The sequence below is a fragment of the Lepisosteus oculatus genome, chromosome 18 (genome assembly GCF_040954835.1).
Source record: "Lepisosteus oculatus isolate fLepOcu1 chromosome 18, fLepOcu1.hap2, whole genome shotgun sequence".
Taxonomy (NCBI): Eukaryota; Metazoa; Chordata; class Actinopteri; order Semionotiformes; family Lepisosteidae; genus Lepisosteus; species Lepisosteus oculatus.
In genome coordinates, this window is record NC_090713.1 from 4,574,195 (window position 1) to 4,588,786 (window position 14,592).

At 41.3% G+C, this 14,592-nt stretch overlaps 2 protein-coding genes across 2 annotated transcripts; both read right to left on the bottom strand.

Moving 5' to 3' along the window:
- Positions 1-414: 414 nt before the first annotated feature.
- LOC138216057 (L-amino-acid oxidase-like) lies at positions 415-4,918 on the bottom strand. The gene is made up of 4 exons (XM_069180146.1): positions 4,892-4,918; positions 4,361-4,435; positions 3,781-3,917; positions 415-1,243 (listed from the first exon to the last, which is right to left on the bottom strand). The coding sequence occupies exons 1-4, from the start codon at positions 4,916-4,918 to the stop codon at positions 451-453; spliced, it is 1,032 nt and encodes a 343-aa protein (XP_069036247.1). The 3' UTR covers positions 415-450.
- Positions 4,919-5,503: 585 nt separating this feature from the next.
- Positions 5,504-10,959, bottom strand: LOC107075982 (L-amino-acid oxidase-like). Its single transcript, XM_069180147.1, has 5 exons — positions 10,914-10,959; positions 10,406-10,445; positions 9,323-9,537; positions 7,315-7,427; positions 5,504-5,693 (listed from the first exon to the last, which is right to left on the bottom strand). The coding sequence occupies exons 2-5, from the start codon at positions 10,434-10,436 to the stop codon at positions 5,504-5,506; spliced, it is 549 nt and encodes a 182-aa protein (XP_069036248.1). The 5' UTR covers positions 10,437-10,445; positions 10,914-10,959.
- Between the last annotated feature and the right edge of the window lie 3,633 nt (positions 10,960-14,592).

Sequence of the window (14,592 nt, forward strand, 5' to 3'; positions counted from 1 at the left end):
CGCATGCTGACGCAGCTACCCACCTGAACTATTATATCCAATATTGTGTCACTCCCACTGTAGGCCTGTTAGCTACAGTACCATGTCATTCCCACCTGTCTGTTCATCTTCAGTTGATCAACTAGTGAGAGCTACTTGATTAGCTATTTTTGCTCAACTATTCGTAGCCAGCAAATTACTCAGCTGAAGTCTGCTAAATGTTTAAACAAATAAGCACATCAGTGAAGTTATGAGTAAGCAGTGGAGGTGCAGAGCTCAGCTGGAATGAAAACCAGCAGACACAGTGTTCCAACAGGACCCAGGAACTTCTACTCTTGTTTTCATGCCCAGGGAAATACAGGAATAACTACAGTGAGACATTGATCTCTGGAGGGTCTTTGCCTGGGCTTACCAGAACTCTGCCCTCTAGAGATCATTGTGCTTTGGAAAGAAGATACCAGAAGCCCTTTCTTAAAACTCTGTCTTTATGTGTGAAACAGCTTCAGCAGACTTATTGTTCATTCGCCAGGCTGCCCTCACTGCGGACTTGATGGAGGTCTCAATCCACGCGTGAGGCAGAGCAGTGTGCTCTCCTGCAAAGTAGACTCTCTCAAATGGCTTGAGCAGGTCCTGGTAATAATCTGTCAGCTGGAAGGGTGTGAAGAGCACAAAGGCGCCCAGGCTGTACTCATCCAGGATCCACTTCTTCACCACCCCTCCTTCATACAGATCGCGGATTCCTTCTCCATGGATGGCTGCCAGGTCGCTCAGCGCCAGCTCCTGGCAGTCCTCATCACTCATCCCCAGGAAGAACGTGGCCTCGTCTGACCAGGTGTAAGATGCCAGCACCACGCCGACCCCACTCTTGAATGCTTCGTTCATGTAGTAGATAAACCGTGATGGGCAATCTGTGATGGACTTGCCCCCGCGGATGCCTTCCTTCTCCCAGAACCGCTCCTTGAAGACCAGGAAGATTTTAGTCGAGCTGTCATAGTGGACATTCCGCAGGGCCTCTCTTTTATGAAGGGGGAGAGGGGGGTTAAATCTGACGTTCAAAGTTGCCTTTCCCGTGCCGGTGAACAGGAGGTAGTCCCCTGAGGTCGTTTTGACTGAGTTGTCCGTTTTGTCTCTGTACGCAACCCAGACACCCCTGCTGGTCTGATTTATTTCCAAAACTCTTGAATTCAGAAGCACACTGGTGCTCCAAAGGTCTTTTCTCACAACCTGAGGCAGTAAGTCTGTGCCTCCATCTATTTTGTAAAATCTGGGGTAAAAGGATAAAGAGGACAGATCATTTTTATAATTCATTTGCCTTACCATTTTCCAGTACTCTCAGAAGTTCACGTTAATGACTTCGTCAGGCTGCAAAGGAACAAGTAAAGGTTTATTCCATGCTGAAAAGAAAAGAAGAGCTACACAATGTTTTGGCTGTGCAGCCTTCTTCAGGGGTGAGAAAGAGAAGAAAACTGGCAGTTGATAAAGCATGGGAGAACAAATGCCAGGAGTGAAGAAGAGGTGGGAGCAGGAGAGAAGTAGTATCGACATTCAGGTGATGTGAAGTAAGAAGAAGTGAAGAGAGGTGTGAAGAGAGGATTAGATGGAAACAAGTCTGTTGTTGGGAGAAGGGGGGAGGTGGGATCCTAGTTTCAGGATAAGTTTGGTTATGGATGTCTTTCTGGAATAGGAATTCCAAAACCCCTCTTTGAGATGGAGACGGAGATCAGTATGATCATGGCTGTAAGAGGTGAAATGGGAAAGTGTGGAAATGAAAGAGAGATCTTTCATTCTCTGAAATGGTCTCCCAGTCTCCTGCGTGTCTCATCAAGGTAAATAGCTGGGAAGTTTCTGTAAGAGATGCAGTAAATAAAGTTGCTTGAAATACAAGATGTCATCGGAAGTGATCCGGAATTGTCTAGAGGGGCCTTGAATATGCGTGCTGTGGGATATATATTTACAAGTGATGCAGCAAGTTCTGTTGCAAGGAAAAGTACCTGGTGTGGATGATTGCTGAGGGCTGTCCATGGAGCTGTGAACAAGAAGGTTATGCAGAGTAGGTGGTTGGCAATATGAGATAATTGGGTGGTTGGAAAGAGTGGAGTACAGTGGATAGATCATCCTGTAAGATGGGGAAGTTGTTAATAGTCCTGGGGATAGAGAGTGTTTTAGGGTGGTAGGGAAGCACAGTGAAGCTCAATGAAATGCGGTTCTGAGGCTGGGAGTTCCTAATTGATCAATAATAATTGATCCGAGGGCTGTTTTTGCCTCAGGCAAGGGCCCCGTCAATAACATAGGTGGGGTACCAACTTGTTTATGAAAACAAGAGAAAAAAATGAAAGATGTTAAAATTACTTTGGAAAATGCTTCTTTCTATTGTGACATTTCAAGGTCATGTTTCTCTTTGATTTAGTGATCAGTCACGAGTTTTAATTGAATTTTAGAATTGCAGAAATTGTCCAAGATTCTTTATCAGGGATCATACTATGTACCTTATGAGCAATAATGATGCCCAAGACTCTTTGCTTTGCAAACATTTGAGTGTTTAAGTATAATAAGTTTTGGCTTAACTCGTTTGGTTAAGAGGCAACCTCCTAACCATAGGATGAGGAGGCTCAACCCTACAGAAAGAAACAAGTGAACCACAATGCCACCAATAGAAAAACAGAGACAGAAGAAGTGTACAGGCACCATATGGAATGTAGACATTATGTTGAAAAGAGATAGTAGACGTTTAAAGCTGTAGGACACCAGAGGTAGGATGTCAAATAGACTCAGGGCCGAATTGAGCACCTCCCTAACTTCAGTTAAAAACTTCCGTATGATAGCATGTTTAAGGCAACTTGTTCAAGGGACCATTTTTTGAATAACTGAATAAATTGAGGGTGTGGGAAAATTTGAATAAGTTATCAGATCAGCTCCACAGATCTATGTAGGAGAAACATTTTCACGCAAAGGAAGAAGGTTGTGGGACTGCGGAACGAGCTGCCCAGCCATGTTGTTGAAGCTGATAATCTTTCAAGAAGCACCTGGATAAGATCTTTGGATCAATTAACTACTAAACTACCAAACATGCTGAATAGCCTCCTCTTGTTTCTAACCTTTCAAATGTAGTTTGTAGAGATACTATTGAAAGTGATACATTAACTCCATCCATTCACTTTCTAACCATTTCTTCCAATTCAGGGTCACTGGGGAGCTGGAGCCTATCCCAGCAAGCAACGGATGGAATGTAGGGTACAGTACATCCTGGATGGGACGCCAGTCCATCACAGAGCAAAAACACAGATACAGACACACATTCATACCAGGGCCAGTTTTCCCAGATGCCAGTGAAACTACCAGTAAACCTTTAGACTGTGGGAGGAAAACCACACAAAAACAGGAAGAAAATACAGATTCCGTGCAGGTAGCATACCAGGTCTGGGATTGAACCCAGGGCCCTAGCGATGCTAAATACTGCACCACTGTACTGCCCAATACACATTCATTCTTAAATGAACTTTCCTCCAACTTTCCTTTTAAACAAGTTTACCCTAACATAAGTAAGATTAAATTGCAATGCATGACATTTGAAACGTATCTCTCCCCAACAAGGTTTACATCATAAACAAAGTGTACTGACAGTGTGTTATTCAGGCTTGTGTGCTGACTCTTAAATTACTCCCTAGGGGATGAATAAAGTATTTTGAATTAAATTGAATAACTTTGTAGTTAGTCCACTGTCTTCACTGTAATTGTCAGTATTGCCTCCTTCCAAACCTAGTTTTACTACGTAAGAAAATGCCACAGGTTTAAAAATCTCACTTGACGTCATCATTGATGTCATTCTCCCTCCTCAGATTTTCGCTGAAGGCCGTGTAAAACAGGGACTGTGCGTTTAAGACATCTCCAATCATTTGGATAGCATGTCGGCTGAGGTTACTTTCTCTCTTTAGATATTGCTGTTGAGACACAGAGCAGACAAATCAAAAATCCATTTTGACTGGTAATATACAGTTTTGAAAGCTTGGAACATGTAAGCTCTTTGTAAAAGAAGACAACATGGTCAAAAATCACAGATTTATTTTAATTTAATCTATTTTAATTACTAGTAGTTGGATGTGTTGTCTTCTGTCAATGCGAACTACTGTGCCACCAGATACCAATCATTTAAAAAAAACAAACTAAACTAGATCTGTAAACAAACACTGAAGTGGTCTTTAGACTTTTGCCAAACTACAGTGTAAGGTGTATCTACAGTATATTTTACTTTATGAATTTATGTGTAGAAGGCTCAAACATTATTATTATCGTAAAATGTGATAATCAACATTTTTTTCTCTATACACTGTGGGGATAATTAATGCTAGAAACCATCATGATCAGAACTCAAAGCCAACGTCACCTTTACAGAATAGATATCGTATTTCTTGAGGACACACCGGCACTGTATTGGATCTTTCTCAATTTCATCAATGACCTAGATGAAAAAATATTCTCTTAGATCATCAAGGCCATGAAAGTCTCATTTTTCTTGAGCTCAATAACATGTCTAACAGATTGACATATTATTAATCTTTCACATAAAATCTTAGATGACCCTTCTCATCCACTCATTTTAAAACTCAGCTCATCGCGTCAATGTGCCACTAGAGACTGCAATGACCAATTAACAGCACTGATCTTGGGCTTAACCTTCTGGACATTGAGATTTATACAAGTTTCTTATTGTTCTCCTGTTGAAAATTCTGTTTGTGACCAGGCTTGAGCTTCAGGTCAGAAGATACTGATTTTTGACTAAAATCTCCTGGTATACTTTGAAATCCACCAGTTCTTCAGTTCTATCTAGGACAGCTGGTCTAGAGGAAGCATACCACCTCTAAAGTAGAACAGACCCATTTCTGCTCTCCACATAAGGTTTGCTATTCTGGTTTACCATCAGCTTCAGCTTTCGACCAATCATATGGTCTCAGCTATTGGGATTCAATTACTGTACTCACTCATGTCTCACTATGGAAATCCTACAGTCCAGAATGGATTCATGAGGCCAGTGATGAAAAGAGAGAGAGTGTCTTTATTATCCCCAGGGGACAAGTTGTTTTACAGCAGCAGTGTTGGTGTACATTGGTGTACAGACAAACAGGAAAAAAAAGACAGGACCAACAATATACAGACATATTTACATTGAAGGTCAAGAGGTAAGTAAGGATATGGCTACAGGTATGAATGAGAACTTAAATCTGTTGGTTTTGGAGTTGGGGAGTCAGTATCTGCGTTCTGATGGGAGTAACCGGAAATTATTAAACAAGGGGTGAGAAGGATCATCACAGATGGATTGTGCTTTACGCAAAACACATGAATGGAGAGGGCTGGAAGATCAGCACCAATGAGTAGTAAAAGTTAGAACAGATTCAAGGAAGAGGTCTAGTTACCCACCCATCTTTCTGGGTTCACATTGAAAACCTTTAATCTACCCCATTAGACATGATCCTCTAGATTGTGAACACCACAGTCAGAACTCTCATGGATATATTACCTTTTGGATGGCTTAAGAGTACAGCTGTTTAGCAGATTTACCCCCTTCAGAATCCTCCACAGGGTAGCCCAGAAGATCTGGATCCTTATCAGCATCATGCACCCGGTTGAGTTTCCCATTAGTAAAGTACCACGTGCTGTCATCTGCGTGGATGAACTCAGATAATTTGAGTCCATGGTGTTGTACATAGTGAAGGACTAGTCTGAAAATACCACAAGAGTTACAGAACACAGAACATTTAAATGCAGAGATGAGAAATATCAGAATGCTAATTCCTCTGTTAGGTAACTGTTGTCTTAAACAGATATGATCATGTTAATATGAAGATATAATAGTTCCGCCACAAAACTGTTGATTCTCATATTAAAATCCAGCAGTAGGACAAGAAATTCTCTGTTTACAACTGATTTTTGTGCAATATATGCTGGGGAGTTGTGCAATATATTTATAATGTGAGATACATCTTTTTGTGTACTGTACATTCTAGTTTGTTTTGTATCTTCTGTACTGTGAGCAGTTCTGTATACTCCATTTTTTACTTTTAACTGCACTTCTCACTGACTGTACTGACAGTATTGTATTGTTGTATTATTGTATCATTTTGTTACACTGTGCTGTGTTGACTATGCCAGGCTGCTGTTGCACTGCAATTTCTCTCACAGAATTAATAAAGTATCTATTACTGTTTAATAAACTTAATTAAGAATAATTGTGATGTAACAGAAAGCAATTTTAATTAATTACAACATGATCCATCACTTGGAGAATTTCTTAGTGACAGTTCCATTATATTACATTTTCACTATATACGGGAACATTCTAACGTGATCCAGCAGCCATATCACTCTGCAACTCACAACTGGCAACCCACTGAAGCTAAGCAGGTGTGAGCCTGGTCAGTACCTCCTGCGAGGCCTCCTGGGAAAAATCTAAGGTTGCTACTGGAAGAGGTGTTTGTGGGGCCAGCAGGGGGCGCTCACCCTGTGGTCCACGTGGGTCCTACTGCCCCAGTATAGTAAGGGGGACACTATACTGTAAACAGGTGCCGTCCTTCGGATGAGATGTAAAACCGAGGTCCTGACTCTCTGTGATCATTAAAAATCCCAGGGCGTTTCTCGAAAAGAGTAGGGGTGTAACGCCAGTTATTCATCCTGGCCAAATTTCCCATTGGTCCTTACCAATCATGGCCTCCAAATAATACCCATCTATGAATTGGCTACATTACTCTGCTCTCCTCCCCACTAATAGCTGATGTGTGGTGAGCGTTCTGGCACACTATGGCTGCCGTCACATCCAGGTGGGGCTGCACATTGGTGGTGGTGGAGGGGAGTCCCCATTACCTGTAAAGTGCTTTGAGTGGGGTGTCCAAAAAAGCGCTATATAATTGTAAGCAATTATTATTATCCAATGTTCTGCTTAGTACGCTACCAAGATGCTTAAACTATTGTATCTGAGGAGGTTAAAGTTAGTTCCCCACTTTTATAACCACTAGAGGACAGCAGCTGTTACTTTGGTTTCATTGCAATTGAGAACAAGTTAGTAAAGGGCTGCTTACTAATATCAGCGACCAAGTTCATTGCAATTGTTCTTAAAGTACAGTAACACACTAGTTTAATATGGAGCTGCATGCTAACCATGTGTTCACAATTTCAGGCCAATATTGTTAAATAGCCTGGCATGACCATTTAATTACTCAGCTGCACCAATAATCACAGTTTTGTTCTACCAATTTACTCAATAGGAAAAAGTTAAACATCAGCACTATTTCAGCTCATCTTGTGCCTTATCAAATCCTGAAGCTAGCACTCCAGGGAAACACTCACTCATGAGTTGCAGGAATTCTCATGGCGCCCAGCTCTGCATGCCAGCCCCTGCTCTCATTCCTGTAGGTGAGAATGCGCCCTCCAACTCGGTCACTGGCTTCCAAGATCTGGACCTGTAGAGAACAAGTCACTATGGGTACAGAGGACAAGGGTAACAGGACTGTGACAGGCCTACCTCTCAGCTGCTGACTGATGGGAACCAAGCACACTTAAATTAAATTACTGTGAAGAAACTTTATTCAATCAAAGGACTATACTCAACACAAAACCCAACACTTACTACCACGCTAAGTGTCTCTTAATGAACCAAACTAAGTCCAAATTAATCTTTTGTTAGAATACGGCCTGCAGATCCTTCACCCTTTATTTAATTAGTCCTATGATGAATCATGTAATGCAGTTTTCGATGAACAGAAGACCTAATGACCTCTAGTGGCAGGTCAGCTGAAACGATTATATTAATTAATGCTGACACAATGCAATGACAGGTTCCTGCTGGGATACTATTGGCAATAATATATTGGCAAGAATATTCCTGCAAAAAAACTAAGGCGGTGGAGAGTGGTAGCCAATAGAACATAAATTGTGTCCTGCCTGGGATATTTTAATGGTTCCTTTGCTCAACACCATTCTGTGCCTGATTCTCCATGTGGTATCATCAATCCCAAGTGTGTTCTGTGTCAGTGTATATGTGCTAGAAGTGGCATTTATGTGGCCCAGAGCTCCACCTTCTATGCATGGGTCCTTTCTGCTTGTTTCCTCCTGGTACACCAGTTCTCAAATGGAATAAAGCAAGCCAACCACCTGAAGAAATACTTTTTAAAAATGCTGAAAACAAGAATTCCTGAATGTGTTCGTTTTAAAGGTGCTGTTTCCAAATTTTATTACTGACAATACAACATCCACAAAATATTCCTGTTTTGCAAATTATGTTGCTTTCTGTCCATAAATTCTTTTACATCACATCTAATTTTAAAAAAAAACAACTCATGGCCACCTGGCACCAAAGCAAATTAGGCCATTGTGAATGCAATTTATGTTTTTTAAGAAAATAAATAAACATGAGAACAGACCATAAAATCTTTGCTGAATCAATATTGCAATATTGTCCCCAAAATTCAAACCGGAGCAGAAGAGTAATATAGTGTCAGTGGATGAGGTGTGGAAGGATTTACTCAGTCCTGAGCCACCTCAGTTACCATGAGCACCAGGCAGGATTCTAACACCTTCCATCCTCCAGCACCCCATATCAGCCAGCTCTGCCAAAAGGATTGTCAAGCAGTTGGGCAGAGATGGAATTGCTAAACCAATCTTAACCTGCTCTATACTAGAATAATGTACATGAGAGACCAACATGTTTTATAAATACAAGGCTGGAACATTATAATATCTGTCCCCCACAAATCAGAAAAGGTGTCTGAGACTCAGTTCATGGAGCATCTAGTATCTTCTGTTTTGTTCCTCCTGAGTTTCATAGTTTGTCCACATGATTAATGTCATAAGATAAGATAAGATCACTTTATTAGCCATATACAATTTCTTGCATTAGGAAATTGTGTTTTCGCACACCCCAGCTTGCTCTCCATGAGACACACAGACACACAGACAGGGAGAGAACCGCAGGGTCAGCCATTTATACGGCACCCCTGGAGCAGCTGGGGTTAAAGGCTTTACTCAAGGGCCCAACAGGATAGGATTTCTCTGCCAGCCACAGGATTTGAACCTTCTAGCCACAGGAGCAGATCCTTAGCCACAGTGCCACCGCTCCACCCGGTAACAAGTACATTACCAGACAAGTATGGTCATTTATAAGTATGGTCATTTAATTACTGCTATTAGCAATGTGATTGTTTTCACAAATCAGCTGTCCAAGACCTTAAGAAGTACAAAACAAGCCTGTAGATGTCTAACTGTGAAAATCATGGAGTTGGAACAAAAATAAGAAGACGCTAGACCCTCTAGGAGCTGAGGGTGAGACTCCTGCCTCCTGAGACAGGGAAAGTTATACGTTGTGTCCGGCATCCTCCAGGAGTTTTGCAGCGATTAATCCAGAGATCCCTGCTCCGACAATCACAAAGTTCTTCGGAGGGCCAGTCCTGATGAGGCCTTGCTTCACGTCTTCCAGCAGGTGCTCGTAATCGTTATCCCGGAAACACTGCTGAGTGACGCTGCTGCCTGCTTGCACATGCACTAAGAGCGCCACAAAGCAGCCCGGCAAGACATCTTGGGAGAGAACAGCAATATTAGGTTAGGCACAGGACATAAAAGCATTAACATGTGCCATACAGGGCAAAGAACTTATAAAAAACTATACAGAGGTACACATTAATAAACCAGACAGTGAATACACTTATTTCTGTGAGTTCGACAGACATAATAACATTTTAATCCACAAGGCCCAGTGACTCAGATTCTTAGGTCCTAGAACAGCCCAGGCTGGAGGACCTTTCTATATTTTCTTAAAAGCTAAATGCATGTTAATGAAACAGATTTCCTATGTGAGCTTTTGTTTGAATGTTTATTTTCAGCGATGAGTATAGATCAAATCAATGAAAACACAGCCTTTGTCCTGTGAGCCTTACAACTCTTGGGCCAATGAAGGTACAACAGAGGGCCAGCAAAAATACAACCAGCTACACTGTGTGGCAAATGGCATCAGAGACATCAAGTCATTAGTCTTTTCTTGTCTCTCTTCATCCCACTGACTGATGCTCCCTGCTTGAACCCTTACCTGTACACTGTACAGCTAGCACTCAGAGAAGCATCAAGTTCTGGGAGGTGAACTGTTTAGGAGGCTTGATTAAGGGATTTCTCTGTCATGACAATCTCATCAAAACTGCCTCACTAACAGGACAATAACTCCTTTGCAACCACTTAACAGGATGAAGTTAAATTCAGAAATGAGAAGTTGAAATTAAAATCAGACTTTAAGATTTTCAATTAATCATTTTTACACAATAAGTCAATTACACTTTTAATTTGCAAATAAACATTTAGTTTTAACATAAAATGCAGTTGAGCTGAAAAACTTCCAGAATAGCTTATGATTTAATGAGAATCGTTAGAGAGAGAATCAAAAGAACATAGTTACTTGCACATGATGCCATGGTCCCAAGCTGCATTTTTCCTTTCTATAAAGTAAAACAAGCACAATCAGACCTTTGCACTGAGGTACCATCTTAGCTATATAGTACCGGAGAGTCCGACTGGTAGGAGTTGCTGGTGTGGAGATGAGCACTAGAGTGCATCGCAGTTTGCTGAATTACTCAATTAATCCCAAAAAAATGCATACCTGTTACAACTCCCTGGAAGTCGACTCAGTTTGGGTGATCGTTTAAACCAGAGGCTTAAACCAATGTCCATTTAAGAAACAAAAAGACAACAGTTCTAAATAATAGGGTTATTTTATCACAGCTATGCTATGTGGGATTCAATTTTAAAACTATCAGTTTTTCAAAAGAGCTGCATGAATAATTATTTTAATGAGACATTAAAAATAAGTGCACAAGTAGAACATGCATGTTTCCTTCACTAGAATCCAAAATAATAGTATTTTTGTTGGGTTTCCCTTCTGAAAAAGGTTTCAAATTGTCACTTACCTGGAGGGATGATCTTGTCGCACTCAGAGTTGGGAATCCAACTTTTGCCTTTGTGCCTCGTATTTATATCTTCTCTGCAGCAGGAAGGAAAGACATCTGCGCCTCACAGTCACTTAACTCGTTTTTCCAGAAAGTGGTTCGCCCAAGAAACCGTGCAGGAAAAATTATTCATTTTGTTTATTGATAATTTGCTTTTATTTCACAATATGAATTAAAGGCAAAGAATGGATGAGAAGCAAAAAGGATTGCATAACATGAAAAACAGCAGTAAGTGAGAGCTATAGTAGCTTCATACTTTGACAAAAAGTACATGTTGCCAGCCCCTAAGGAAATTAAAAGAACCCAGTCCTATCACACAGCCTCTTTTTGTGAAGCAAAGCGTGAAGATGAGATTTTCTGTAAATTCCTCCAACATCTTTCTCAAAACATATTGTTTCTTTTGTGAGGAAACAAGCTATGTTTTAGATTTGTCTTTCAGTGGGGGAGTCCAGTCTCTTTAGACAACATATTGTTAACAAAGGTAGGTTTGTGTTTGGCATTAACCCACTGACCATGGGTTAAGTGTGTGTGAGTGCGTGCTTGTGTCTGTCTGCCCTGGTTCCTTGAGATACTTTCCCATCAAGTGCCAGGGCTCTGGGTTCAGTTCCTGGGGTGCTGTCTGTGTGAAGTATTTATGTCAGGTCCAGTCTTGTTAGACCTGGAGGACAGCTGTTCTGATGGGTTAGGTCCAGTCTTGTTAGATCAGGAGGACAGCTGGTGTACTGGTTAAGTTCTAGGGCACATCTGATGCAGTGGTCAAAATGCAAGAATTGTTATGCCACAAGGCCATCTGGCCCAGTTTCTTGAAATAAGTTTTGGAATACTCATGGAAAATATATAGTGTATACTGACAGAAAAAATAAATGCATCACCTCCTCCTCCACACTCTGGCCTTCCCAGAACAGGCTGGAGAGTGACTCATTCGTGAAGTGACCTGATGCCTCTGCTGACGAGTCCATCACAGCCTTTATCTGGCCTACACCAGTCAGGTGTGATGCCTAGGAGGTGCGAACAGAAGGCCTCTGACAGGTCACCTTGCTCTAAGTCCAGCAGCATGGAGTCTCTTTGTCCTGTCACTGATGTGGGCATTGTGTCTGCCAGCAGTTTCAGCAGCAGTAAGGGTGGCAGATCTGAAACAATCTCTCAGATGGACCAGTCTGGTGTGTCGGTCCTGTTCTGGTGAGGTCACTTGACGGCGACCGGATCTTGGACGGTCATCTGTCCTGCCGGTCTGCTAAAACCTTCTCTTCAGTCGGGACACAGTGGAGCAGTTTACTCCAGTGTCTGGCAACACTGGCACATGACATGCCTGCCTGCAGCATGCCAATGGCCCTCTCCCTTGCTTCTGGAGACATTCTAGGCATTATGTAATGCACAGAAAAGTAACTAAGTATGGCCTTTTTCTTGCAGTGACCTAAGTTTTGAATTAGGGTCTTTTTAAAGGTGAGCTGATCAGGCATTGTTCCACCTGGACCTTGTTTGGTAAAAGTGTAGCTAACAAGCTTTTGTGTGATTGGCAAGTTGCAATACCTCACTGCACAAGCTGTATTGCTGGTCAGAGGGCTTAAAACAAATTGACTACTTTTTGTGAAAGTACATAAGCTATAACTATAGTATTCTCATTCCAGAAAATGTTGGGGGTTTTTTCTATCGGTATACAAGTATATAGTTGCTCAGGTGGGTAGATGTGTCAGCATGCGTAGGCTGCAAAGGAACAAGTAATAGGTTTATTCCATGCTGAAAAAAAGAAGAAAGAAAACACAACGTTTCGGCTGTGGAGCCTTCTTCAGGTGTGAAAGAGACAGGGCAGTAAGCAAAGGTACTGTAGTGGGAGAACAAAGGCTGGAAGAGAGCAGGAGTGAGAGGTGGGAGCAGGGGACAGAAAGAGAGGCCAATCAAGAGGTGTGAAGTCAGAATAGGTGTAGAGAGGTGTGAAATGAAACTTCCAATGAATGGAGAAAATTTAGAAGAAGAGTAGTCTGTCGTTAAGAAAAGGGGGAAGGTATGATCCTAGCTGCAGGATAATTTTGGTTTTGGTAGTCTTTCTGATGTATGAGTTGGGAAAACTGTCTTTGAGAACACAGACGGAGAGATTAGAGTGGTCATGGCCGTCAGAGGTGAAATGAGAAACAATGGGCTTGGAGAGATCTTTAATCTTCACAGCCCTGACGTGTTCTCTGAAGCGGTCTCCGAATCTCCTTCCTGTTTCTCCAATGTAAATAGCTGGAGATACATGTAAAGAGATACAGTAAATAAGGTTGCTGGGGGTACAAGACGCCATCTGGGTGATTCGGAATTGCCCTGGGGGGCCTTGAATGAGTGTGGTGTTAGATGTGTACTTGCAGGTGATACAGCGAGCTCTGTTGCAAGGGAAAGTGCCTGGTGTGGATGGTTGCTGAGGGCAGTCAAGGTAGCTGTGAACAAGAAGGTTGCGCAGATTAGGTGATCGGCGATATGAGATGATGGGTCTGTCAGAAAAGAGGGCCCCAATGGAGGGATCATCCTGTAGGATGGAAAAGTTGTTGATAATAGTCCTGGGGATAGGAAGTGTGTTGGGGTGGGATATATGAATATCAATTACACAAAATATACAATAATGCTAATATTGTCAGTCATTTCCATCATAAGAAGGTTTAAATACAGTATGTATGCTTGTATTGGGTGTTAAAACTAGACTTAGGGGTTGATAATGGACAGTTTCTCTCATCATTCTGTTTCTTATGTTATCAGATGATCTGCGATTCATGGTGACACATCAGCAGGACTAACATGACATAACATAAATTTGAGCAACTATTATTGATCTTAAACAAAGTGCGTAGTGAAGTGATTACATTTTTTTCCATTCATCTGTGTTGCAGGTTAATTTGAACAGTAATGTTGGGGATCTGCACTGATTTGTTTTCTAATTTTACTTTTTTAAATTGAGTCCTAAAGTAATATGTAGGTCACATATTCACCTGGCTTGAGACATTCTACAACATTGACGAGAAGCCTCACTTACAGTATACTAGTTGATTCACACAAAAAGAAATGTTTGGAAAAAAACAATAACCCATAAGAGGAGTACATTCTTTATTGCATTGATGATTCCTTCCTAGCCTTTGTCTGCTTACACTCTTTTTGGTTGGCTACATTTAGGGAACATTTTCATTCAAAGGGCTGAACTGCACTGAATATGGTACAGTGGTCCTGTAATGGTGGGAGCAGACAGGGAGAGACCACAATTATTCCTCATCGGTGCAAGTAAAACCTGGCAAAAGAAAATAAGTTATATGGGTCTTATTTCAGTAACCATGACTTATGGTTCCTTACCAAAACCTATGAGGAAGACAAATCTGTTCTAAAGCAGAGGAACAATACTGCAGCCTCTGCAAAAGCCAGAGAAGATGCCTGGTAAAGAATCACAGATAAATGTAATGTGAAAGTTATTCATGTAATGCAATGGAGTATCTCAGGATATTACAAAATATTTGAATTTGGTGAGCACTCGTACATTATTTAAATCACTTTACTTACAACTTTATGGTATTGAAGTGGAGTTTGCATTTAAGCCTTTAAATGATTGTACTGTATTTTTATACATCATTAATTATTAAATATATAGCAATACATTATAATAAAAGTATAAATGCAGCTT

Excerpts from the sequence above, each read along its gene's own strand:
- LOC138216057 (XM_069180146.1), bottom strand. The coding sequence starts at position 4,918 with ATGATTGGTCGAAAGCTGAAGCTGATG. Across the intron at positions 4,436-4,891 it reads GTCGAAAGCTGAAGCTGATG|GTCATTGATGAAATTGAGAA; the intron begins GTAAACCAGAAT and ends TTTTTCATCTAG. Across the intron at positions 3,918-4,360 it reads ACGATATCTATTCTGTAAAG|CAATATCTAAAGAGAGAAAG; the intron begins GTGACGTTGGCT and ends GTGTCTCAACAG.
- LOC107075982 (XM_069180147.1), bottom strand. The coding sequence starts at position 10,436 with ATGCAGCTTGGGACCATGGCATCATGTGCAA. Across the intron at positions 9,538-10,405 it reads GACCATGGCATCATGTGCAA|ATGTCTTGCCGGGCTGCTTT; the intron begins GTAACTATGTTC and ends TTCTCTCCCAAG. Across the intron at positions 7,428-9,322 it reads TGGAGGATGCCGGACACAAC|GTCCAGATCTTGGAAGCCAG; the intron begins GTATAACTTTCC and ends TGTTCTCTACAG.